At 45.5% G+C, this 15,225-nt stretch overlaps 3 protein-coding genes across 4 annotated transcripts in view; 1 reads left to right on the top strand and 2 right to left on the bottom strand.

Annotated features, from left to right (window-relative positions):
* cfap61 (cilia and flagella associated protein 61) overlaps positions 1-5,761 on the bottom strand; it is a 54,194-nt gene extending 48,433 nt beyond the window's left edge. The window contains exons 1-7 of the mRNA XM_084560729.1: positions 5,561-5,761; positions 3,931-4,081; positions 3,710-3,786; positions 3,452-3,519; positions 3,239-3,359; positions 2,733-2,865; positions 153-347 (exon numbers count right to left, since the gene is read on the bottom strand). Of these exons, the coding sequence (XP_084416855.1) occupies positions 153-347; positions 2,733-2,865; positions 3,239-3,359; positions 3,452-3,519; positions 3,710-3,786; positions 3,931-4,081; positions 5,561-5,721 (906 nt within the window). The 5' untranslated portion in view covers positions 5,722-5,761. The remainder of the gene's footprint in view (positions 1-152; positions 348-2,732; positions 2,866-3,238; positions 3,360-3,451; positions 3,520-3,709; positions 3,787-3,930; positions 4,082-5,560) is intronic.
* naa20 (N-alpha-acetyltransferase 20, NatB catalytic subunit) overlaps positions 1-15,031 on the bottom strand; it is a 163,280-nt gene extending 148,249 nt beyond the window's left edge. The window contains exons 1-6 of one of the 2 annotated variants that reach the window (XM_084560710.1): positions 14,877-15,031; positions 13,826-13,850; positions 13,631-13,721; positions 13,299-13,434; positions 12,991-13,136; positions 11,550-11,691 (exon numbers count right to left, since the gene is read on the bottom strand). In XM_084560710.1, coding sequence (XP_084416836.1) covers positions 11,606-11,691; positions 12,991-13,136; positions 13,299-13,434; positions 13,631-13,721; positions 13,826-13,850; positions 14,877-14,929 — 537 coding nt within the window. In that variant the 5' untranslated portion in view covers positions 14,930-15,031 and the 3' untranslated portion in view covers positions 11,550-11,605. Of the gene's footprint in view, positions 1-11,549; positions 11,692-12,990; positions 13,137-13,298; positions 13,435-13,630; positions 13,722-13,825; positions 13,851-14,876 lie in introns of those variants that run through there. The other variant, XM_084560709.1, reaches the window with a different exon arrangement.
* Positions 6,031-11,875, top strand: crnkl1 (crooked neck pre-mRNA splicing factor 1). Its single transcript, XM_084560712.1, has 14 exons — positions 6,031-6,297; positions 6,787-6,939; positions 7,055-7,146; positions 7,231-7,389; positions 7,496-7,662; positions 8,384-8,562; positions 8,663-8,833; positions 8,938-9,129; positions 9,258-9,317; positions 9,401-9,481; positions 9,598-9,837; positions 10,367-10,468; positions 10,565-10,813; positions 10,928-11,875. Exons 1-14 carry the CDS (start codon positions 6,250-6,252, stop codon positions 11,327-11,329), a joined length of 2,295 nt encoding a protein of 764 aa, XP_084416838.1. The 5' UTR covers positions 6,031-6,249; the 3' UTR covers positions 11,330-11,875.
* Positions 15,032-15,225: the final 194 nt, after the last annotated feature.

Raw genomic sequence — 15,225 nt, 5'->3', positions numbered from 1 at the left:
TCACCTCCACAGAGTTTAACACCACAGCCTCCATCCTCTACAGTGATCGTCACCACCTTTCTGACGCTGTTTCAACATCAACTCAACCTCTGTTTTGCACCAACATGTCCCCACATGTCTTCATGTGTCTGGTGTGAGGTCAGCTCAGTTACCTGCACCAAAGAGGAGTTTTGGGTTTGTTCCAGTTCTTCTTCTTCTTCATCTCCTCCTGAATCAGACTGAGCAGCAGGTTCATGTGGGTGAACTTCACACAAACCTTCAAACTCACTGAGCTCAAAGCTGCTTTGAAGACGCTTCACGTCAACGTCAGCGGTGACACTGACGAAGCCGACGACGGCTCCATCGGCCTGTTGAGGAAACAAACTGGACGGTCAGAAGTTACAGTGTACACGGTGCTGCTTGAAAGGTTTTGCGTCATAACAACGACTCAAAACATCAGCGGCTTTTCACACAAGTCCTGAAAGTGGATGAAGATAGAACCCAAACAAACAAATGAAGTACTGTGACCTCCTGGTAACTAGATGTTTCTGGTAACTGCTGATCAGTGGTCTACAGCAGCTTGGAGGAATTTTAGCCCATTCCTCAGAACAGAACCACTTCAGTTCTGAGATGCTGGTGGGTTTCCTCACATCAACTGCTTGCTTCAGGTCCTTCCACAACATTTCTATTGGATTAAGGTCAGGACTTTGACTTGGCCGTTCCTAAACATTCATCTTGTTCTTCTTTAACCGTTCTTTTGTAGAACCACTTGTGTTCTTGGTTCTCGTCGTCTTGCTGCATGACCCAGTTTCTCTTTTAGAGATCACCAAATCTTTACACTGTGTCATGAAGATCAGACTGAGACAAACGACTGGAAACACTTCTGAACAGATGGACTCTGATTTGGCTTTGAAAATAGCTTGTAATACTAGTGCACCTCACAAATATGAAATATTGGCTCATTTTCTTTAATATATTTCTGTTTCATGTGTCTGACTGGGTTCTCTTTGTCTGCTTTCAGGACTTGTGTGATGATCCATTGACGTTTTGAGTCATTTTTATTCAGAACTGTAGAGAAACAACAACTAAAGCGATATTTAATCTGAGGATCCACGTCTAAGTGTCTGGCGTGCTCAAAGCCCTCGGGGACGATGTCGGATTGTTTGTTCTCGGAGCGCTGAACATAATCGGACTAAAAAGCCAGAAATGCTTCAGATGTCTGGACACAATATGTTCAGTGAGAGCATGTCTTGGCCCGGCGTCAGCTCGTATCTGCCATATGCTGCTGAGAACACATGTCGGGCCGGCTGGTGGAGAGAGGGGAGAGGAGGCCTGTCGTCTCTCAGGGTCCCGGGGGAAACGGGCCCACGGCGAGGTCTCTGGTGACCGGTCAAAGCGCCACCGGGCGCCGGATCTTACATTTATACAGGAGCAGCAGGAGCCTAAACGATGTAGGTTATTATATGTGCAGCGTTTTTAACACGGATGTGATTAATGAGTCCTCAGAGAGTTGATCATCACAGTGTCAACATGAAGGAGGAGGAGGAACCAGAGTAACAGGAACCAAAGAGACACTGAACTGTCCCAAACTGAAATTAATTAGTTGTGTGTGTTTTTCAGAAACGACACCAAAACACGTTTACTCTTCCCAAGACAGTGTGTGTGAATCAGGACTGATCAGTTTAAGACATCATGTCCTCGTAGTATCTACCTGTGAGTAGCTGGATGATTTCTGTCTTGTTTTTATGAGCACAGGTGTCAAACACACGGCTCGGGGGCCAAAACTGGCCTGTGAAAGGGCCCAATCAGGCCCGCAGGAAGAATTTGCAAAGTTCCAAACTTACATTGAAGACATTAACTGCAGTTTTTCCCAGTAAAAGTAACTGCTATTCAAAGGGTCACACAGATTTAGTAAGAGTTGTGGACATAACACAAAACTGAGACCTGGAGCTAAACAGAAATTGCACCTTTTCTTAAAAAATGTCCAGTTGTCCATTAAACGTAAACACTTCCATAACGTTCTTCTTTGCACTAAACCAAAGGGAAACATCTGGAGTTGTCATTATTTTTAACACTCTGTTGTGTTACTGGTCTGACCTCCTTGAGATCAAACTGGTCTGTACGTGGCCCCTGAACTAAACTCAGTTTAAAATCACCGCTGCTCTAGAGGAGCTGATCTGTTTAGCTAGTGCTGCTGGGTTTTAATTAAATATCGATCTTCATTTCAAAGATCTGACATCGATTCATAAAATGCTTGGGTCGTTTTTAGTCGACTGAGAGGAAGACCCAGAACACGTCTGGAGCTCTGACTCTGAGAGCAGTGACAGGACTGAAATATGATCGGGTTTAAAAAGTCCGAGGACAGAAAAGAGCTGGACAACAGCAAGTAGACATGAAAGGTGACGGACTAGAGGGAGGACATGGAGGAGACACCACTAATTAGCTTTAGTTTGAAGTAAAACTTGTTCTGAAGCTGATGAAAGTACTTATATTTTGGGCGGTGTTGTGTGTTGTGTGTGTTGTGGTGTCAGTCGACTGGAGCAACACCGTCTCCTCGTCTCTTTTCTCTTCCAGGTATCTGTCTAATGAACAGCTGATCTGTTTAAACCTGTCTAGAAGTAAACTGGTCAGCTTCACAACGTGGTCCTGTGCGTTATTTCTGGGACTGAACCTCATCACCTTCATCAGCCCACACAACCCGGACGGTTGGATGAACTTTGCTTCAAACAAAAAAGCTTAAAGTCTGAACGAACCTCACAAACAGCCGCGTGATGGTCGTCCTTCCTCGTCTCGATGAGCTCTGACAGGAAGTACGGCCGGTCGATGATGGACAGCAGCTTCGTCTGCTCCTCAAATATGGGCATGACGTCGTCGTGATCTTCAACCCTGGAAAACACCAACAACCAACACACTGTGGTGGTCAGGCTGCACCTTAAAGGGCTGCTTCTGTTCTTCTTCTGTTTTAATAGCGGTTGGGAAACCAGCCTCGAGGCGCGTTACTGCCACCAGCTGGATATGAATTTGTGTAAAACTGAGATTAGATCTTCAAGCGCTGGCTGGAGACACATGTTAACGTCAGGTCTGAACACAGTCACTAGAAGATGGATGGCCACTTGTGTTCAGGTTGTTGAATAGATGTTAATACGAGGTCTGAGCAGAGCTTCAGTGCTTATAATCTCTAACCCTTTCCCTTTCGTGTTCACATCTTCCAAGGACAGTTTTATCCAGATCTTCTATAAGAAATGATCTGAATAATCACCTGGCCGGGCGAATGTGAAGCGGTGGACTGTGCTCATCTCTGCAGCAGATCAACGCCAGGCATGGAGGCCCGGCGTCGCTCACACACTGCATCGGCTCAAAGATCTCCTCCAGGGCCGGCTCTGTAAACACAATAGAATTCAGTGTGAGGGTCTTCAGAATGACTTTATTCAATTACGCTGAATTTGGAGACAATTTATTTATTTATTTTTACCTAAAGAACCAGCGTATGGGCTGAGCAGGCAGACGTACTCAAGCTCAGCGACGGCATTAAAGACAGCTCTGTGAAGAAGGAGAATAAAGTATTATATATATATATATATATACTGCGGCTGCTTCTAACCATTTTAACCATCGTAGTGTTCAAGCTGAACCCTGGGTTGCCGTTCAGTCGCCGTTCCAACAGTTAAACCCTGACAGTTTAGTGTCGTTTCACTTTAAAATGAGACCACACAGCTTCACCTCTTCATACCTCATTGTCTCCTTTACACACGCTGAAGCAAAATCTGTCTCCGCCACGAAAAGGTGGAGAAACAGCGTGTTCAGAGGCTGCAGAGAGAAGACGGCGCAGGTGTCAGTTCATTCTCATCTCAACATCACACTTATCCACGTGGTACAAACAGTGTTCATCTAAAATATAAACAGCACCAGCGACTCTTTGTAGCATCGTCTGGATTAGAGGAAGTTACAGACTGTGCATTTCTCAGCGCCGTAGTGTTTCTGCAGGAACGGTTCCCAGTGAGCCGGATCCACCAAGCCTCCGATGGGGTGGTCGAAGAAGGAGGCGTGAGCCAGGATGTCGTCTTTTTCATTGGCCAGAGTCACAGCCAGGTTGGCTTTCTCTCTGAAGAAGGTCCAGGGCAGCAGAGAGAATCATGTTTACGTGACATTAAAGCTCAGCGACGTCTTAAACAAAGGTTTTGGAAGAATACAACAACTGATTCCTCAAAGCTGGTAGTCTGGCATTTGGTCAATGTGTAAAAAATGAAACTTAAATGTCCACAAAAGTATTTCAAACGACTCTTGGCATAAATGTTCTGGTCATTATGTTTACATCTATAAGTGTTTGAAATTAAATCCAGATCCAAACAAGGATTGGATTATTATTTTTGACACAATCAAAACTTGAACAAGGGCAGCACAGTGGTGTGATGGTTAGCACCGATGCCTCACAGCTAGAAGGTTCTGGGTTCTAATCCAGGCCGACTGGTTCCTTTCTGTGTGTAGTTTGCATGTTCTCCTTGTGTCTGCGTGGGTTCTCTCCAGGTTCTCCAGCTTCCTCCCACCATCCAAAGACATGCTGGTCAGGTTCATTGGTGATTCTAAATTGGCCGTAGGTGTGAGTGTCTCTCTGTGTTAGTCCTGAGATAGACTGGAGACCTGTCCAGGGTGGACCCCCACCTCTAGACCAATTGTCCAATTGTTCCTGTGAAGGGTTGGGTCGGGGGGGGGTCTCCTAGAGCTTATCCCAGCTGTCATCGGGGGAGAGGTGGGGTCCACCCTGGACATGTCTCCAGTCTATCACAGGACTAACACAGAGACACAGACAACCATTCACACTCACATGCACAGGAAGCTGGAGAACCTGGAGAGAACCCACGCAGACACCGGGAGAACATGCAAACTCCACACAGAAAGGAACCAGCCAGCCATGATGGATTAGAACCCAGAACCTTCTGGCTGTGAGGCATCAGTGCTAACCACCACACCACTGTGCTGCTCTTTATCTTTTTATCTCATCTTTTAATGTCCTATACTTGTAGTTTGTTAATGCTTTTGATGTCTGCTATGTATTTTAAACCCTGTTCTACTTGTACAGTGACCTTGGCTGTTTTGAAAGGCTCCTTTAAATAAAACATATTATTATTATTACTATTATTAATAACAGCTGGGATAAGCTCCAGCTTGTGCAACTGAAATCCACTTTAAGACGTTAATGCAAAACACAACTGTTGTTTTTTCCCAGTCAAGTAAACAATGAATACTTTTTAAAGAATTAGATTACATTAGATTAAAATGAACCAATCCATTTAGTGTATACAGGAAGTGTGTACACCCTGCATAAATATGACTAAATTACAATAAGAAATGTAGTAAATGCAGTAAAAATATAACACATTATTATCACTATGTCCAGTGTCAGCAGTTAATGAATAACCTGATCAAACTTTCTTTAGTTCTGGTGTGTTTATCATTATTTATGTTGTTTTCAATCTTCACTAAGAGTTTAAATAATGATGGCATGTCAGTAATCAGTGTATTTCTGACTGGACTCTACAGTTAAGACATTTAAATAAAAAAAAAGAAGGTGTTTTTTTCTTACAGAAGGTGAATCACATTGACCTTCCCAAACACGCTCCTAGCTGAGGGGCTAATGAGGCTAATGAGGCTAATGAGGCCGTCGATCCCCTCAGCGTCCGCAGATTCACTCCTCCTCACGGCCACCGTCTCCTCTTGGCCGCTGGCTGAAGCTATGGTCCTCATCTTCACCTGGACTGATTTTAATGGAGGCACAAGGAACCATGTCAACCAACAACAACAACAACAATGATGTAGCTAACGTTAGCCAGCGAAAACAGAAATTAAAAACACAAGAGAAACCGTTTATAACGCGAGCTAGAACAATTAACACTCACCTTTCAAATATTTACTGATAATAAACTACACAGTTAGGTGTGTATTATTATTTTCTATCAAATGTGGTTGAACTTTAAGGATAAATTATCAGTCAGCAGCCAAATATAAAAAAAAGAAAACAGAAAAACTGCCAACTTTTGACGCCGTCTTCTTCTAGCTGGCCAGCTAGAAAGCGTTGCCATAGTAACAGAACGCCACCGGACTGCGAGGGGTTAACGGGCGAGTCGCAAGGCATTCTGGGTACTGTCATGGCGGCGCGCGCTGGATGAAACCAAAACGTTTCGCTGCCTTTTTGACGTCCAGTTGTTAAATTGTTAAGAATATATATATATAAAAGTTTAATAAAAGTAGTATTCGGTTTAACAAGGCAACAAAATGGCGTCCACCGCGGCGGGCAAGCAGCGGATACCGAAGGTGGCCAAGGTAAGCAGACAAAACAGGATATAAGGAGCCATGATGAGCAGACGGCGGCTAAGCTAATGCTAACAGTTAGCGCTGAAGTTTTACGGCAGCAAACTTGTGAAGGAGGCTCCTGGGAGCGCTCGTGTTTGGTTTCCAGCTAAATAAAAATCACATCTATGGCTATAAACTCGAATAAATGCGTAATTAAAAGTAGTATTTTAGATTTTAGCCGAAAGGAAAACCCCTATTATGCTAGCAGCTAGCTTTCTTGTCTAAACTTGTCTTCACCGTGCTGTGCTTTGTTTTGGTTTTCTGTGTTTACACTTTATAACTTATGTCCAATCAATCTTAATAAATATCCAAGGTTAACATGATAATATAACACATTTCTGATGTGATCACAGGCTTTCATACCCAACTATATATTCACACCTGTTCCACTGTGTGTAAACCTTCACACATGGATGGATGATGGACATAACGTATAAACCATCTCTTTGTGTGTTTCAGGTGAAGAACAAAGCTCCTGCTGAGGTTCAGATCACCGCTGAGCAGCTGCTGAGGGAAGCCAAAGAGAGGGAGCTCGAACTTCTGCCGCCGCCGCCGAAGCAGAAGATCACTGATCAGGAGGAGCTGAACGACTACAAACTGAAGAAGAGGAAGGTGAGTGTTTACCTCCGACTGTCTCCACCAGACACTCAGCGTTCAGTTAAATAAACACTTTAATGACTCATGTTGAAGCTCGGTTACCAGCAGCTGTAACTGTTGTTTCTTTCAGGGGTTTGAGGACAACATCAGGAAGAATCGTACGGTCATCAGCAACTGGATTAAATACGCACAATGGGAGGAAAGCCTGAACGAGGTCCAGAGGTAAATGTTTGAGTTTGAGGTAAAGAAAGTGATAAGTGTGCTGGCTCTTTCCCCCCTCACCACCTCACCTCCCTCTGCTCTCAGGGCTCGCTCCATCTACGAGCGAGCGCTGGACGTCGACCACCGCAACATCACCCTGTGGCTGAAGTACGCCGAGATGGAGATGAAGAGTCGCCAGGTGAACCACGCCCGCAACATCTGGGACAGAGCCATCACCATCCTGCCACGCGTCAACCAGTTCTGGTACGGGCCCCCCAGAGAGATCATGATCCGTTCTACGTTCTTTTCCGCGTCATGATTTCACCTTTTTATTAATGTTTTAATGATTGTTGGTCCCTTCTACTTACAGGTACAAGTACACCTACATGGAGGAGATGCTGGGGAACGTGGCCGGCTGCCGGCAGGCGTTTGAGCGCTGGATGGAGTGGGAGCCTGACGAGCAGGCCTGGCACTCCTACATCAACTTTGAGCTCCGCTACAAGGAAGTGGACAAGGCCCGCACCATCTATGAGCGATATATCCTTCTGTTGGTGTTCTGTTGAGCGACGTAGAAGGAGCACCGGTGCACAGGATGAGCTGTTAGTGTGGCATCATCAGAGTACCAACAATCCTTGACTGTCCTAATCTGAAAAGGTTTGATTAGAACCAGAAAAGACAGTTTTAATTGGACATAAAATGGAAAATTAAGCAAATTTCTTATTTAACTCAAGGTACCAGAGATGTAGCCTAGCGTAGTTGACGCTGCTGCGAACTGTTTCACTGCTACAACCAGAGGAAGTGATTAAAAATGATGAAAGGCTGATTTTCAGAAATAAAAAGATGCTTCAGCTGAAATGTTTCATGTCTGGATCAAGGAGCTTTGTCTGCGGCTCTAATCGATAACTTCTGTGAAGTTGACCGTGACTTGAAAGAGCAACAGCATCTGACATAAGTTGACTATTTAGGTTAGAAGTTCATTGCCTTATATTATAATTAGCAATCAATAAACATGATCTCGCTCCTTCATGTCCAACAGCGCCTTGAGATCTTTCATTCCAACCATAAAACAGCTTTTTTTATACTTTACAAATTCAGTTTTAATAATAAAATAACCACAGTAAATGAATATGTAATGATCCAGTCCAGTGCAGTCGTGTTTCAGCTCTAACAGACGCATCGGTAGCCGTGACTTCGTCCGTGTCAGGGTCTGTAGTTTGGTCAGACAATGTTTTGTCGGTTCCTTGACTTCCCTCTGCACTCGTCATCGTTCACCCCGAGGTCAAGAACTGGATCAAGTACGCTCGCTTCGAGGAGAAGCACGGCTACATCGCCCACAGCAGGAAGGTGTACGAGAGGGCGGTCGAGTTCTTCGGAGAGGAGTATGTGGACGAAAACCTCTTCGTGGCGTTCGCCAGGTTTGAGGAGACGCAGAAGGAGGCGAGTGGCCCTGATACTTAATCCTTTAAATTTAAATGAGATACTAGAACGCTTTTCTATATACTGATGTACAGTCACTGACCGTCCCTTCCTTCTACAGTTTGAGCGAGTTCGGGTCATCTATAAGTACGCTCTGGACAGGATCCCTAAACACCAGGCCCAGGAGCTCTTCAAGAACTACACCATGTTCGAGAAGAAGTTCGGAGACCGGAGGGGGATCGAGGACGTGATCGTCAGCAAGCGACGGTTCCAGTACGAAGAGGAAGTCAAAGTAAGAACCGTGGAGGAGCAAACGCTGATCATTTCCCAAACATAACAGGAGTGTTTTATAGTCCGACTGACTCTGAATTCTTCTCCTTCTTCGCTACCGTCCAGGCAAACCCACACAACTACGACGCCTGGTTCGATTACCTGCGCCTGGTGGAGAGCGACGCCGACCCCGACACGGTGAGGGAGGTCTACGAGAGAGCCATCGCCAACATCCCGCCCATCCAGGAGAAGAGGCACTGGAGACGATACATCTACCTGTGGATCAACTACTCCCTGTACGAGGAGCTGGAGGTCAAGGTCGGTCCGTCGTCCACCTCCTTCTTGTTCTTTTTTTTTTACCTCGACAGAAGCAGATTTAAGAAGCTGCGTAGTCTAGGAGGAGATGTAAGAACCTGAGTAGTAATGTTTTATGGTTTCTTTGTCAGGATCCTGAGAAAACGAGGCAGGTTTACAAGGCCTGTCTGGATCTCATCCCTCACAAAAAGGTTTTTATGTTTTTCTTTTATAGAGAATATAACTTCATCAGAAACCAGACAGTAAACACTAAAAGTCTTGTTTTTCGTTTCAGTTCACGTTTGCAAAGATTTGGCTGCTCTACGCTCAGTTTGAGATCCGACAGAAGAACCTGCAGGGAGCCAGAAAAGTCATGGTGAGATTCAGAGTCTTTTCCGTCTGTAACGAGGCAGAAGTGGAGATAACGATGTGTTGGTTCCCAGCAGTAAATCTAATGAAGCAGCGTCTCTCTGTCTCTCTCTCTGTCCTCAGGGCATGGCCATCGGTAAATGCCCCAAGAACAAACTCCTGAAGGGCTACATCGAGCTGGAGCTGCAGCTGAGAGAGTTCGACCGCTGCAGGAAGCTCTACGAGAAATACCTGGAGTTCAGCCCAGAGAACTGCACCACCTGGATCAAGTTCGCCGAGCTGGAGACCATCCTGGGAGACGTCGAGAGAGCTCGCGCCATCTTCGAGCTCGCCATCGGTCAGCCGCGACTGGACATGCCAGAGGTATCGGTTTATTTAGAGGAGCTGGATGTGGATTAAAACGTGACCAATGATGAATTAGATTAGTTTTAGCTTTTTGGAAAACCTCGGCTAATGGTAGCTAGCTTCCCAGCCAACATCAGCTCTTCCTAGCCTCCAGCTAACAGTAGCTCTTCCTAGCCTCCCAGCTAATAGTAGCTCTTCTTAGCCTCCCAGCTAATAGTAGCTCTTCCTAGCCTCCAAGCTAATAGTAGCTCTTCTTAGCCTCCAAGCTAATAGTAGCTCTTCTTAGCCTCCAAGCCAACAGCAGCTCTTCCTAGCCTCCCAGCTAATAGTAGCTCTTCCTAGCCTCCCAGCTAACAGTTGCTCTCCCAGTTGGTTGTAGGCTTCAGTCTCTGTGGTGCATTCAAGTGCAGTCGGTTCCTACGACCTCTCGTGACTCTAAACCAGTTCCATTTCAGCCGAACCACATTTACTTTGTTCCAGAGTTGATGCTTTTAGCTTCTTGTTCCACGAGACTCTTGAGATTATTATAAATGTTTGTGTCTTCCAGGTTCTGTGGAAGTCGTACATCGACTTTGAGATCGAGCAGGAGGAGTTTGGAAACACCAGAAACCTCTACAAGAGGCTGCTGCAGCGCACCCAGCACGTCAAGGTCAGACCTCCAGCTTCAAACTACAACTTACATCACAGCAGTTTAAAAAAAAAAAGAAACGACTGACGACAATTCACCTTCGTCTTCCTCCCGCAGGTCTGGATCAGCTACGCCAAGTTCGAGCTGTCGATCGACGACCCCGAGCGGCTGCAGAGGTGCCGGCAGATCTACGAGGAGGCCAACAAGGGCATGAGGAGCTGCGAGGAGAAGGAGGAGCGGCTGATGCTGCTGGAGTCCTGGAGGGACTTCGAGAGGGAGTTCGGCTCCGACTCCACCAGAGAGAGAGTCAGGAAGCTGCTGCCGGAGAAGGTGAAGAAGAGGAGGAAGCTGACGGCCGAGGACGGGGTAAGAGCTGCAGATGATCAGCTGGTTTCTGTTGTTATCACTGGTCGATACGATTTAAATGAAGGGGTTTGAAGAGCTCGTGATGAATCTCTTTCATCTGGTTTCTCTGCTCAGTCGGACGCCGGGTGGGAGGAGTACTACGACTACATCTTCCCAGAGGACGCCGCCAACCAGCCCAACCTCAAGCTGCTCGCCATGGCCAAGATGTGGAAGAGGCAGCAGATAAACGTGGACGACGAAGATGACGACGACGAAGATGGCGACGGCGGCGAGAGCGAGAAGCTTCCGGAAAAAGACTCGACGGTCGAAGAGACGGCGGCGGCGGCGGCAGCGTCGTCATCGTCTTCGTCTTCTGATGAACCGTCTGCTGCAGCGGAGCCGAACGAGTCCGACAGAAACACTGTGAGCGAAACGCACGACGACCGAGACGACGACGACGACAGCAGCAGCAGCAGTGAAAGTGATGATGACGATAAGGAGGAGAAGAAGAAGAGCAGTGAAGACGATAAAGATTAGACTTCCCACTCAGGAGGACGAGGAGCAGGAGGACGAGGAGGAGCAGGAGGACGAGGAGGAGCAGGAGGACGAGGACATCCATCCTGATTTTTCTAGTTTTATAAACAACAAAGCAGCTCATGTGAAATCTTTATTTTTGTTTTCATTACACGTCTGTTCAGCCGGCGGCTCTCTGAGCGAATGGTTTAAATATGTACAGAAAGTCACTGAGATCAGGTCTGGAGAGGATCAGGGTCTGAGGAGGATCAGGGTCTGGAGAGCCACCGGCTGCTCTTCTTATTCTATGTCCTCCGGTCGGACGGGGTGAGGCAGCGGGACGATGGACTTCTTCTCTGTGTCTCTGGACAGAGCCTTCCTCATGTCTGCAGGGAGACAGAAGGAGGAGTGTTAGTCCTGGAGGAGCAGCGCCCTCCTCTGGTGGATTCATGTCAGAGCAGAGGTTTTGGTTTTTTGTACTGGGGCCGGGTGATTTCCTGGATCGATCCTGATTTGATTGAATATCAACTGAAAACTGTTGTATTTAGTTAATAAAAGAGATTTGTGGTATCTCCCTGTAGCTTCTCTTTTCTCTCATTCAGACTTTTTAAATCTCTCACACGTCCTCTAAACTTGTTCTGAGATCTGGCAGCGAGACGAGAGGACGCAGGACATAGAATAGAAAGGGTTTGATGATTCTATCAAATCAGGATCGTTTGATTCAGATCATCACCCGGCCCTGATCTTTACACAGTCACTGTTCTCATGTTGAACTCAATAAAGAAGCAGACGTTCTCATTCATCTCTGCTGAGACTCAAACACTTCTGGTTTTTATTTTGTCCTGCGGTTTGAGAGATTTTACTTAAACGTCTCAAGACACAAGGACGTCTGTAAATCAGCAGCGCCATCATGTGGTCAGTAGAATATTGTACCAGCTGCTGTCTCTAATGGATCTCTACCTACCGCTGGATCAGAACCATCAACAGCTGGTTGTTGGCTTGGAGACATGATCCAGATGTTGGAACAAGATGGAAAGACTCTCACATGTTAAGATCTGATTTATTGAAGGAGGGAAGTTATTTTAGAGAAGGAAGGAAGGACTGAGGGAAGTAGGGAAGGAAAGAAAGGAAACAAGGAAGGGACGGAAGGAAGGAAGGAAGGGAGAATGGAAGAAACGAAGGGAGGAAGGAGGTAAAGAAGGAAGAAGGAGGGGGAGGAGGGAATGAAGGAACAAACGAATGAAGGAGGGAAGGAAGGACAAGGGAAGTAGGGAGGGAAAGAAAGATGGAACGATGGAAGGAAGGAAGAATGTAAGGAAGGGAGGAAAGGAAACAATACAGGAAGGAGAAAAGAAGGAATCGAAGAAAGGGAGAGAGGAAAGATGGAAGGGAGGAAGGAAGGAGACAAGAAAGTAAAGAAGGGAGGGAGAAAGAAAGGACGGAGGGAGGGATAGAGCCGAGGGAAGAAGGAAGGGAGAAAGGAGGGATGCCAGGGAGGGAATGATGGAAGGAGGCAAGAAAGGAAACAAGGAAGGAAGGGGGACAAGAAGTGAGGTAGGGAGGGAGGAAAGGGAGAAACGACGACACCACCTGCACTCACTTGCTGTTTCCTGTATCGGTTCACATTATAAATAAAAACAGCCCCGTTCCAGATTAAGTTATTAGAATAAACGGTCTCATCTCACCGTAGGCGTCCTCGTCCGGCTCTCCGTTGCTGGCTGAGTAATACTCTATGACCGTCCTGTAGACGCTGTAGCCCAGACGCTTGTACATGTTCACCGCCACCTGGTTGGAAACTCGCACGAACAGATCCACGAAGAATCCTCCCTTCCTACGAGAACAGGAAACATTCAGAGTCAGTACAGTTAAATAGTTCAACGCAGATAATCGCAGGATCTATGATGTTCTGAGACATTTTATGCAGAAGGTTATTTTAAATAATAGAATCAGATCCCCTCTACAGCAGCAGGTGTGTGGTCTCTGAGACACCAACCTCTCTGAGATCTCCTCCAGCATCTCCATGAGCTTGGCGGCCAGGCCGAGCCTCCTGAACTCCGGCGCCACGGACAGAGCCGTGACGTGACCGTGCCACTCCTCACGGGCCACGGATCCCTCCGCCTTCCCCATGACTGCCAGGAGATAAAGAAAATTATATTAGAATATTATCTGAACATCCAGTTTCTGTGCCGTGTGTTCAGTTTAGGAGGCAGGTGATAGATTTGTACTGCAAACAACTGTCTTCTCAATGTGTTGGGAAGTTTATGAATGAAAACTGGATTTACGTTTTAATAAATAAACTACAAAACAGACATAAACATAACTCACTGTAGCCCATCAGTTCACCACCAGGAGCCTCAGCCACGATGAAGTACTCGGGCCAGTGGGCCAGGTACTGCAGGTAAAAGGGGATCCCATACTGGAGGTCAGGGGTCAAAGAAAACTACAAGTTCCACTAAAATCTCGCAAGATTTGTCAGTTTATTATATGTTGAAACCTCAAGCACATCAACATGAAGGATACAGTTTCTGTCAAAGGATCCAAGTTTCTGTGACAAAAAAAAAACAAAGAAAAAAACATTACTTACTAATTTCACACTTTGTTCATCATAATTCCACGAATATTCTTCTGTTTAAGTTATTAAGAGAAGCAAGCTAACAGAACTCAATCAAATAATATCGCATTTAACATTTCAACGGTAATTTTATTATTATTATTACAACAAAACAGTAAATAAAAAACTATTTAATTTTCCTTTGGGTCTACCGGAAAATTCGGCGCAACTGTCTAAATCCATACATTTCGTATAAAACTACATATTAAACCCAGTTTGACAGCTGGCTAACTAGCTAACGGGCTAGCTAACTGGTCAGAGTGTTTATTAAAGTCTAGAACCGTTTTGACGCATTTACATTTAAATAAACAATATTAACATTTTCCTTTGAAACTACCGGAAAATTCGGCATACCCGTGGCCAGTCTAAATCAACAACATTTGCATAAAACTACATATTAAACGCTGTCAGTTAGCTGGCTAACTAGCTAGCTACATACCCAACTAGCTGGCTAACTGGTTAAATTATGTACTAAAGCACACACATAACGGTTTAGACTTACTAAAATTTGAATAAACAATATTAAAATTTTCCTTTGGGTCTGCTAGATAATTCGGCATATCAGGGCTCAATCTAAATCATTAACTTCCGTATGTAATAAATATAAAATACTGCAAGGTAGCTGGCTAAATGAGTAGCTACCCAAATGTTAAGTTTGTTTACTAAAACCCAAAACATTTTTGAGACATTAAATGTGCGCCGATTGGTTTTCCAGGCCAGGTTACTATGGACACCTTGTTCAAATTGTGTGTTAAAAGTGTCGCCTCCTGTCAATATCAACGAAATCACTAAATTGTACGATTTTTGTATAGAGTTTGGCGCAGCGTTCTCTCCATCCACATTGACCGGAGTGGTAGACACAGCTAAGCCCGCTAACGCTGCTGCTCACCGGGACACATGATGCGCAAACACATTTGTAAAATACAGACTATGAGACATCACCGACAAGACTCCACTCACATATTGTTGAATTTAAACAAATCGTCGCAGGTGAACGGTCGCAATGTTGTCATGTTGGCTTGATGCTGTGTGTGTCCTTTCACCTGATAGAGGAAGAGACATCGGCTCACGTTAAAAGGCTCGAGGAAAACGAGTAGCGCCACCTGGCGACACAATCAGATACTACTGTCTATTAACTGATGATTGTGTGTGTGTGGTTTGTGTTGCTGCTGTTTGGTTAAAATAACCAGGAATAAATGAGTGAATAAAATTTATATAATGACATTTCTGGCTGAGTCTATTTAACCTGAATTTAGAATCTGAATCTGAGCAGAACCACCCAGAAATGAAGCCTCCCCGTGGGGGGGAC

Source organism: Chelon labrosus, assembly GCF_963514085.1.
Source record: "Chelon labrosus genome assembly, chromosome: 14".
In the NCBI taxonomy this organism is placed as follows: domain Eukaryota; kingdom Metazoa; phylum Chordata; class Actinopteri; order Mugiliformes; family Mugilidae; genus Chelon; species Chelon labrosus.
This window is presented reverse-complemented; position numbering and strand designations above follow the sequence as displayed.